The following is an 11148-nucleotide window of genomic DNA, read 5'->3' on the forward strand; positions in this document are numbered from 1 at the left end:
ATATACACATATTTTCATATTTTTTTACATGTAAGTAAGATTTGTAATGTTATTTAATAATCAAATACCATCTAAAATCATATAATATATTTATAATATTATTTTAAAAAAAAAGATTTTTGAAGATAAAGAGTTGACAAGTGTATAAAGGACTTTGAAGAATTAATGAAAAGAAAGAACTTCCAAAAAGTTATAGTCATATGATCAAATTGAATAAAATATAAAGTCGAGAGATTAAATTGAAAAAAAATGTTGTCAAAAAGAATAATTGAAGTCTCACAAATATTCTATTATAATTGAGTAGCATGTGGTTCAAATTTATTCAAAATAAACTTAAACTCGAATAAGGAATTGAATAAACAAAGAAACCATGATCAAATCACAAAAAAATCAAATTACTTAACTAAAGATCAAAAGAATATGGTTTTAATTTTTGATTACTCAAACTCTAAAGATTCAAACTTGATTTAAACTCGAAATCTAAACAAAAAATTTAAATTAACTCGAATAGCTCGAACAATTCAAATAACTCAACTCGAATATATTGAAATTTAAAACTAAATTTTTTTAGCGAGATTGAGTTTTACTCTCACCTAATTTTAAGAATGTTGACTTAACCATATCCTACCCTACCCACATTGCCCCACCAAAGACAGACAGTTAATGCATTCCACATATTGACCCGAATATCTAAAATGGGTAGGACTATGGTTCTACTATGGCAAATGAGAGAGTCTACCTAGTAACTTTATGCTAGTTATTGTTCGTATTTCATAGGAGCCAAATCTTTGACACAGTTTGAAAAACAATTACAGTTGACAAATGAAGACCATGACAACCTATATTTACATAACCATGTCCAAAAGAGAATTAGTGGTAGGCAAACAACACCTCGTCAATTAGATCAACCACCTTCAACTTCAAAACCGAATTAGTGGCACCGCAACGCCTCACTGAAACATCGACCCCTAGATCTCAATTCTGTTACATGTTTTGGTTTTGTGTAATTCCAGTATCGGAGAATCCACAGCAGTGTTCAGACCATATAGGATGACTTAGTGTGGTTTAGGGAAAGAACCAGACCTTGATGAAGACTGCAAGGGCCATTTGCAACAAGAAGGCAGCAACCACCATCGATATAAGATCTTAAATTCAAGTAAACAAAGCATGCTGAGACCGTACCGGCAATTAGTATAATCATCCATCGGAGAAACTCGACTGGAATAAGCAGTAGGAACTGCAAAACGATCAATATATTTGAGCTCCAAAATGATGCAAAATATAACTGAATTAGCATTTAAGGTTCCCTCGTTCATAGAAATAAAGAGAGAATAATTCACAAGTAGATAGCTTTTGGACTTCAATAGAAAGTAAAAACTTACCACAGTTGGGATGAAAATGGAGAGAGAATAACCCCACATGCACCAAAATCGTACAGGGCTAGCCTTTAAACCCAGATATTGAAGCAAGAAGTAAAATTCCATTGGCACCACAATTGCATAACCACAGATACCAGAAGCCGCTACATTTACATAGCCGACATCAAAGCTCCAAGAAGCAGTGGCATCAGTATGCTTTTGCATAAGGTATGTGGCAAAGTTTCCAAAGGAAGAAAGCATAAAAACCAATGTGGTTGTGATCCAGATATGCCCATACCTAAATATATGGCAAAAATCAAGACAAATGAAGCTTTGACAGAAGCTACTTTGCAAGGAGTCGAGAAAGGAAGGGTAAGCATACTCACAGATCAGGGTTCGCATTGATCTTGCTGAAAACATCTCCAATGGTAGGATATAAGGAACTTATCATTCTGTTTATTACCACGTTTGTATCCACACTAAAATACTGTGTGTATGATGAGATACTAAACACTCCCTTCCAGCATTTTGGTGGCTGTTGTTCCAAACTTTCTGTATAGGATAGAGTAGATAAAGGGATAATAACATTCCTTCAACAACACTAAATAAAAGCGTTAAAATGTTACCATAAGTGAATTACATCAAGCTGCAATGCTGCTGATAGTAACTTATCCACAATATCCTAACTCCTAAGCCTAAGGTGTTTTAGAACATGAATGCAAAATCAATAGTCTATGTTCCTTAGTTAGAAGAGAAGGACACACAATCAAATAAGTAAAGGAAGAGAATACTCGAAGAATGTTAATATATATGTACACATTCACACACACAAACAATACCACAAAAATGGCATATGCATCATGTGAAGGTTTCTTTCAGAACTGATAGAGATTTTGGTTACATCAACTATGTGAAGATGTTACAAAAGGAAAATCTGTGACTATGAAAATAGAAGGCAACTATACCAGAATGTAAAAAGGAACGAGACGATGAATGCAGTGTATTCTCTCCATTCGAACTTAAAGGGCATTGGGAACATAAAACTTTCTCAATAAAGTTCTCTAAGATACCAGAATTAACTTCCAAAATGAAGATTCACTCAGTACAGTGACCAAATTTCCAATATTTCAACTCTAATGCCATTACTTTGAAAGCTTCTCTTTCTTTCAGTTAACATCAATAACAGATTTTCCTTACAAAAGCCACTCTTTAAGACGTTAATCATTCAAATATAGCAGATTTTCAATTTCACCATAACATTTCATAGGTGAAAAATGAGTGATAAATTAACCAAGTTTAATATACCAGTTGGAGCTTCAAGAGTTTGATAGCCTGGGCCTGTACTTCCGCCCCTTCCATTATTTGGAGGGAAAATTTGCATACTCCCTTCGGGAACTGCATAATTTCAATTAAATAATTAATAAAAACAAATTTGCAATTATTCTAAACTAACTTTTCCAAGAAAAAAACTAAAAATAAAAGAAAAAGAGCACCTGTATACGAGGTCTTCTTTTCTTCATTTATAACATACTGGAATTTAAAAACAAGAAAACTTCATTTATAAAAAATGGAAACCAATCTTAGTCGAATATAATTGATTTGATTGATGTTTTATAATAAAAGTTAAATGAAATTTTATGATATACCTTTCATAGTATTTAATTATTTTGATTAAAATCCATTTGTGTAAGCATCGCAAATAGACATTTTGGGTCACCCAATTTTCATGTGCCAATGCCATCACCTTTCCTCTCTCAAACGTAATTAAATTCCAAAATCCCTTTTAAATTCTTCCAAACAATTCCCAAATATTCAACCAAAAATCTTTTCCCAATCCAAGAAATGTCTCTCCTCTGTTTCTTCTTCGTCTTCTTCCTTTCTTTCCTCTCACTTTCCACTGCTCTCACCTCTTCCCCTTACCTTTCCCCCACAATTCTCCCCCAGAATTACCAAAAAATGGTGAAAAGCTTCAAAATTTACACTTACCCGCCTCCCGAATCGCTGTCGTTTGACTCCAAAGTCGAATCCCTCTTCTACTCTTCCCTCATCCGCAGCAACTTCATCACCCAGAATCCCGAAGAGGCCCATTTGTTCTTCATCCCCTTCGCTTTCCACTCCGACCTCTCCACTAAGTCCGCCGCGCGTGTCGTCGGGGATTACCGTACGGATTTTATTTATTGGAACCGAACTCTCGGAGCCGATCATTTCTTCCTCTCTTGTTCCAGTGTCGGCCACGGTTCGGACCGGAACGTTGTGGAGTTGAAGAAAAATTCGGTTCAGATCTCGTGTTTCCCGACGATGCCTGGGCTGTTTATTCCTCATAAGGATGTTAGTTTGCCTCCGCTTGCTAACGTTCACGCGCCGACTCAAGCTCCGGGTAGAAAGAGCACGAGTTATCTGGGTTACGTGAGGTATAATTGGGTGAAAGAGACGAGTTTGGTGGAGCAGCTTTTAGCTGATCCCGAGATTTTGGTTGAGTCTGAGCCGTCCGATCAGATGGCTTATGAGGAAAGACTCGCCGGGAGCAAGTTCTGTTTATTCGAGTACGGGTCGGAGATATCGGCGATCGGAGAAGCGATGAGTTTCGGGTGCGTGCCGGTGGTGATTACGGACCGTCCGATCCAGGATATGCCGTTGATGGACTTGCTGAAGTGGCAGCGGATCGCGGTGTTCGTGGGAACAAGCGGTGGGGCCAAGGAGATCAAGAGGGTTTTGGGGCGCGTGGTGGTGGAAGAGTTCGAGGATATGAGGGAATACGCTGCTGTGGCGAGTAAGCATTTCGTGTGGAACCAGACGCCGCAGCCGTACGATGCGTTTCATATGGTGATGTATCAGCTGTGGCTGAGGAGGCATACCATCAGATATGCAGAGAGAGAGTGGGCTTGAAAGAGTTGCAATCCGTTGATATGTTCTTGGGTTCAAAACTTTAAACGGTAGTGATCACGTAATTCATTTATTTTATTTTTCTTGTTGTAAAAATAATATTTTGGTTTCTTTATATAGATTAATACAAATTACATAATAATAAGATTACTAAGAATTGAAATAAAATATGAAATATACATTTTAATATATTTGTAAATTTTCGCACTTTCATACATGTACGTGTAAAACTGTCATGGGTTGTACATGACCAGGTTTGGAATTAATGTCTGGTTCATATTCATTTGGAATAATTCAGGCTTTGTTGAGGCCTAGCCTAATCCACAATATGGTCTTCATATCAATTTGGACGGGTATATGGATAATTTTACCCAAATATACTTTAACAAAAATTAATTATGAAAATAATATTTTTTCAAGACTAATTTTCGAAATAACATTCTTTCTAAGTATGCCTTCTAGGTAAATTCTCACGATTAAGAACTAAAATGAAGAAAGTGAAAAAGAATGAACTTGTTCAAAAATATATAACATTCAATCGTTTAATGAATACATATTACAAATTATATTTAAATATTAAAAAATCAATCTCTCTTTAATGTGAAATTTGGTGATAGAAATTCCACTTTCATTAGATATTAAGTTTTCATCCATATAAATATAATCTTTTTAACATATATTTATTAAGTGATTAAAAATCGTATTTTTATATGTGTTATTATTATCACTTAACGTTCGCTTGTAACGTATTATTTTTTTATGTGACTTGTAACAAATGATTTCAATACGTAATGCTCATGTTATATATATTTTTGAACAAAATCCATGTGATTTTGTCTTCTTACCTTCCCGTTACTTTTCATTTTGATCTTTAATCAGGTCAGCTTTCCTAAAATCTAACAAAGGCATGTTTCATCGATCATATCTTTTCTATGATCGTGTTACGTTGACGAAAACATTTCATGCTGGTCATGTTTTTTATTTCGTTTATCAGAGAAAAAAAGTCATTTCGATAAATAATTTAAAAAATGAGTATATTTAGATGAGAATGCCAGGTATATAGAGAGGTGTGAATGAATCGAGTTTGAACGAATAAAGTTATGTTCATGTTTAGTTGTTTATTTTTGAAGGTGTTCATATTCGATTCGTGTTCGTTCATTTAACGTTCACTAACATGTTCATTTAACATTCATTTTGTGTTCGTTTATATGTGTTGCGAATATGTTCGTTTAGCATTCTCGAACATATTCATTTATATATTTAGAAATTAAACAAAATTAACTAAATAAATCTTATATAGTATCCACAACAATAAGAAAATACAATCTTTAAGCTCCAAATTTTACCATGTACGCTAATTTAGTCCATATATTCACCAATATTTAAAATGTAAAAAAATAAAAAGTAAACGAGCTTCTATGTAAGCCACTAAACAAGCTTGTTTATGAACATAAACGAACAAGTTGATAAACGAGTTTTTTCATAAACATAAACGAACCGAACAGTGAACAAACCTATGTTCGTGTTCGCTTGTTTACTAAATTAACATAAATTTTTTATTCATATTCGTTTATTTAACTTCACAAATACTTTATTCATTTACGAACCTAACTACGTGCTTCCACGAGAAAGTCTCGTCTTTACTAGAACAAAATTTATTAAAGAGTAAATTATATAAATAGTCACTAATATTTGAGTAAGTTTTTATTTTTCCCACTAAAGTTTCAAAAGTAACAAATTAATTACTAACGTTATCGATTTATAACAAATTGATCACTTGATGTTAACAACAGTTAACTTGGATAACATAAAGCTGATTTAGCACGTTAATCTGACTCTTTTTTTTTATCATTTGACCACACGAGACCATTTTGACCTGCCCTTGCCTCTTTCTCTCCTTTTTTCCCCCAAGCTTATCATTCATAAATCCAGAAAGTAAGTATTAAAATTTTATAGTTCAAAAAGAAAATTAATTAGCTCCTTTTCCTGTGTATACTAATTCGTACAACGCAGATTTTGGCTTCATGTTCTTCTCCATTCGTGGCTTCATTAACTTCTTTACCGAATGGCGGGTTGCCTTCGTTTCCATTGCAGAGACTCTTAGCTTTGGCTCAACAGCCGCGTCATTACAAGGCACCAACGAGTTCCTTGGATGACAACGTTGGACAAATCATCTAGGAAGAAGCCGAAAAAGTTTAGACCAAAAACATCTGTTGTTTTGATATGTCTCTTTGACGGAGATACCGGGGATTTGCGTCTCATACTAACCAAAAGAGCTTTAAGAATGTCTACTCATTAAGGTCGTTTGAATTTGTGTGCTAGATTTGAGTTGTAGTAAAATGGTTTATCGTGTACTTGGTTGCAGGGGAAGTTTCATTGCCAGGTAAGAAAGTAGAGGAAGTTGATAAAGACGATGACGATACAACTACTAGAGAAGCTAAATAATAAATTGGATTGGACCCTTCACTTGTGAATGTTGTTGCTGTTCTTGAATCATTTTTGTCCAAGGTATTGAAATATTTATTTTATACCTGCAATTTACATTGTATTCTACTTTGGCTTTCAGCTATTTACAGATTAATGATTTTCTGTGCAACGTCATTTTATCAGCATACTTCACGACCGAAAGCATTCAAGCCTAAGTCGAATCCCGCCGAAGTGGACGCTGTGTTCGATGCTTCACTGGAGATGTTCTTAGAATGAAATGTTCTTAAGATAGTTGTATCTTTAACATATCCCATAATTCGTTGTATAAGTAATTGTTTGGTCTAGGTTGGCAATTTCTTTAAAATGTTATCATTCCGCTGTCTTCTATCTCAAATTCAAGACAACTGGATTTCTAATGGCAATTCATGTGCTGTCTTGAGATTATTAACTAAGAAAATTGAGGTTGAAGCTCCCATGTGATGATAAGAAAATTAAATCCCAAGAAGTCTACAATGCACATGATTGGTGCTGGAAAAAATAATAAGAATTAGACGTAGTGGAAAGAATCAGCTTGTATTTTATGCCGTCCATTGGAACCAAAGAAAGAGAAAAGGGATTATAAATTAAAAAGTATACAGTTGTTCAGCAAATACACAGAACAAAAGAAAAATAATCAAGATCAAGAGGATCTCTGACTTAGAAAACAAAGAAGAGTACTGGCAAAAGAAAATGGCAGATGCTATTGGGTTGGTTGTTGAAAAAATTTCCGATTTACTCATCAATGAAGCACTTTTCCTGAAAGATGTGAAAGAACAAGTTAGTATCCTAAAGGATGAACTGAAGTGTATGAAGAGTTTCTTGGAGGACGTTGACCGGCAGCAGGCACAAGACAAGCTTCTCCGTGATCGGGTGTCGAAAATAAGAGATCTCGTTTACGATGCTGAAGATGTCATCGACTCATTCATTCTTGAACATCCACACCAAGATGAATTTCTTAAAGAGGCCCGCCGAGGATTTTTTCATGCAGTTGTCAAGAGATTCACCTGCATTTTCACCAAGCCTTCTCATCTACACAAAACCGGGGTGGAGATCAAAAAATTCCAGACCAATCTCGAAAATATTTCAAGGAGGCTTTCAGTTTATAAGATACCTGGTGATGGAGCAGGATCTAGCTCTATTTCCAGTATGCAGCAGCAGTTAAGAAGAACATTCTCGCATGTTGAAGAAGAGGATGTCGTTAGTTTGGAGGTTAGCACCAAGGATGTCCTGGCCCAGTTGATGAAGGAAGAAGACAGATCCCATGCCGTCGTCTCAATAGTCGGCATGGGAGGCATCGGAAAGACTACTCTTGCCAAAAAAGTATACAAACACGTTGATGTGAATCGGCGTTTTGATTGCTTGGCTTGGGTTTTTATATCTCAACAATGTAACCCAAGAGAAGTTTTACTTGATGTCCTGATGAAGGTTCAGCCTGGAGGAGAATCATTTAACCACTTGAATGAAAATCAGTTGATTAAAAAGCTTTACGATGCTTTGAAAGAAAAACAATACTTGGTGGTCCTCGATGATATCTGGAGAAGTGAGGATTGGGGTATTCTTAAACCTGCTTTTCCACGAGGAAAAAAAGGAAGCAAAATTCTATTCACAACACGCAACAAGGATGTGGCTTTATATGCGGATCCTTGGCACTCTCCAATAGAGCTTCCAATTCTTACCGATGATGAAAGTTGGAAGCTTTTTATCACAAAAGCATCACCACGAAACAAGACTGATAATCATGCTTGCCCCAAAGCATTTGAGAATCTCGGAAGAGAAATGGTGAAAAAATGTGGAGGTCTACCTCTAGCAATTGTTGTGTTGGGAGGCTTGCTAGCAACTAAACAGACACAGGATCAATGGGAGATGGTTCACAGAAAGATCTTCCAAGGACCATTGAAAGGGTTACAACCACAAGGCCATCAATATGGCGCAGTGAATGAAATCTTGGTTTTAAGTTACAATGATTTGCCTCATCGTTTAAAACCATGCTTTCTTTATCTTGGTCATTATCCAGAAGATTGGGAGATATCAAAGAAGGAACTCATTCGATTATGGATCGCTGAAGATTTCATTTCACCATCTCCGGAAAGCACGGAAATGTTGATGGAGGATGAGGGCGAACAAATCCTGGACGAGCTCATGAATAGAAGTTTGGTTCAACTCGGCAGGCGAGACTCTACGGGGAGAAAAGTGAAAACATGCCGAATACATGATCTTTTGAGGGACTTGTGCATAGATAAAGCAAGAGAGGAGAATTTCTTTGAAATTGTTAAGCCACCGTCGACTGAAGCCGATGTGACACTGACAGAATCTATGCTACGAAGAATTGCTATTCATCCTAGCAAAAGGTATGTTTGTGTGAAGGGAAAACATCCTAAATTACGTTCTTTGTTGTTGTTTCAGAATGAGGAATTGATAAAACTGCACATTTCAGAATGCAAAAATTTCAAATTTTTAAGGGTGTTGAATCTCGTGAGAATGGATGTTAAGGTGTGGAGTGTGTCTAGTGAAATCGGAAACCTCAGACAGTTGAGGTATTTGAAGTTACAAGGTGAAGGAATAATCTTGCCCCAGGATATTGGAATGTTGAAGAGTTTATACACTTTATACCTCCGACATAGTGGCTCTGTTGTAATTCCTGATGTTGCATTCGAGTTGGAACATTTGAGGCATATTGAACTGCGTTCTGAGTCTTGGAAAGGTACATCGCATATGCGCCCAAGATTGATTCCAAAAAGTATTGAAACTTTAAAAGACATAAGAGTGGATGAGGAGTTGATTCGAAACAAGTCATTGCCACGATTGAGTAATCTTCAGAGTTTAGGAATGACATTCAATAGGGCAAAAGACGTGAAGCCTGTCCTACTTTCGCTGATGAAATTACAACGCCTTGCATCATTGTACATCAAGTTTAAACAAGGTTTAACCCCATCGTATCCAGACTTGGAACCTCTCTCTCAATGTCATCGTCTGTCCAAACTGAAGTTCGACGGGTTTATGAAAAAAGATCCGCAAGGGAGCCATCATGTTCTGAAGTTTCTTCCACAAAATATTGTCAAGTTATCTTTGACGAACTGTTGGATGAATCAGGATCCAATGGGTGTATTAGAAAAGCTGCCTTGTTTGAGGATTCTTAAATTAGGATCTCGATCATACAGCGGGAGTCAAATGATTTGCTCTGCCAATGGGTTTCCTCAACTCGATTCTCTTAAAATGTATGATCTACTCTTCTTATCCTCGTGGAAGATAGAAGAAGGTGCAATGCCACAACTCCGGAGTTTATGCGTGGAGGAGACTTCAAACTTGATCAAGATCCCAGAAGGGTTGAAGTATATTTTTACTCTCCAAGAACTGAAATTAGAAGGTTCGTTTGGTGTGGTAGAAGGGATCAAAGTGATGGATGGAAGAGAAGATTTCTATAAAGTGCACCGCCCTCCCTGCTTTTACGACGACTTGTGAGTTATTTATCTATTTTTATGTTTCTAAACTAATATCTCCATTTTTAAATTATTATTATTATTACTTGTATTCGTAAGAGATGATGATAGGTATTTACCATATTTTTTCCTTGTCCTCAGTTGGTAAATCTTATCGGGACACTGAGATGCAGTTCGTCGAGATTTCTTGCTGCTTCACCTCTTGGATCAATCAAATGCAAAAATGCTTCCTAGCAAGGGCAAATCATTCAGCTCCATTGAAGCGTGTTGTTTTCCAAATGTGCTTTCTTCATCTTTAATTATCAATGTGTGCTTCTTTCAAATGAACTGATATTGATGTTATTTTGATAAGAGAGGAGGGATCATCCGAAATTGAATCTGTGATTTAATATTAATAAGATTAAATTAATATTTATCATCAATACATCATAATTTGATTGAAAACTGATTTTTTATAAATATTATTTGATAATCTTGAAATTCTTAATGAGATCATGAATTAAATCTCATGATTTTTATTGATTGGATATCTTTTTATTATTGAATTTTAATTTAACTAACATTATACAAAATTGTTAATCTATTCGTTTATTTTATATAATTAATCTAACATCACTTTATGAGTTCAACCTCAATTATCACTGTCGTGGAATTTATTCTAAGTAGAAATAATTTTTGAAGGTTTCGACTATTTGTCAAACTACTACCTCATTAATCTATTCAAATAAAAATGAATTAAAACTTGATATACTCGTCCATGATTTGCTCAATATCGCTCTTAGTACTTAAGAGGATATCAACACTTAAGTCATAACATAGATGGTTTAGACCACCGTATGGCTGGTGTTGCCTTGATCAGTGGTGTATCTAAGCATAGGCCTACTTAGGTCATGGCCCATCCTATGCCTGAAAAAGAGTAAATTACTTATATGGCTACCTATTTATTATTTAGTTTTTATTTTGATCATCCAACTATTATTTATTTTAAATCATATCAAATGTTA

At 35.5% G+C, this 11148-nt stretch overlaps 2 protein-coding genes and 2 pseudogenes across 2 annotated transcripts; 3 read left to right on the forward strand and 1 right to left on the reverse strand.

The window, feature by feature from the left end:
* Window positions 1–520: 520 nt before the first annotated feature.
* On the reverse strand, window positions 521–2885 carry LOC120213048 (annotated as a pseudogene).
* Window positions 2886–3100: 215 nt separating this feature from the next.
* On the forward strand, window positions 3101–4356 carry LOC120213326 (probable glycosyltransferase At5g11130). The gene has a single exon (XM_039211508.1). The coding sequence runs from the start codon at window positions 3201–3203 to the stop codon at window positions 4242–4244; it is 1044 nt and encodes a 347-aa protein (XP_039067439.1). The 5' UTR covers window positions 3101–3200; the 3' UTR covers window positions 4245–4356.
* Window positions 4357–4487: 131 nt separating this feature from the next.
* On the forward strand, window positions 4488–6944 carry LOC120213439 (annotated as a pseudogene).
* Window positions 6945–7393: 449 nt separating this feature from the next.
* Window positions 7394–10341, forward strand: LOC120213327 (probable disease resistance RPP8-like protein 2). Its single transcript, XM_039211509.1, has 2 exons — window positions 7394–10162; window positions 10286–10341. The coding sequence occupies exons 1-2, from the start codon at window positions 7398–7400 to the stop codon at window positions 10290–10292; spliced, it is 2772 nt and encodes a 923-aa protein (XP_039067440.1). The 5' UTR covers window positions 7394–7397; the 3' UTR covers window positions 10293–10341.
* The last annotated feature ends 807 nt before the right edge of the window (window positions 10342–11148 follow it).

The sequence above is a fragment of the Hibiscus syriacus genome, unplaced genomic scaffold (assembly GCF_006381635.1).
Source record: "Hibiscus syriacus cultivar Baekdansim isolate YM2019G1 unplaced genomic scaffold, ASM638163v2 tig00110020_pilon, whole genome shotgun sequence".
NCBI lineage: Eukaryota > Viridiplantae > Streptophyta > Magnoliopsida > Malvales > Malvaceae > Hibiscus > Hibiscus syriacus.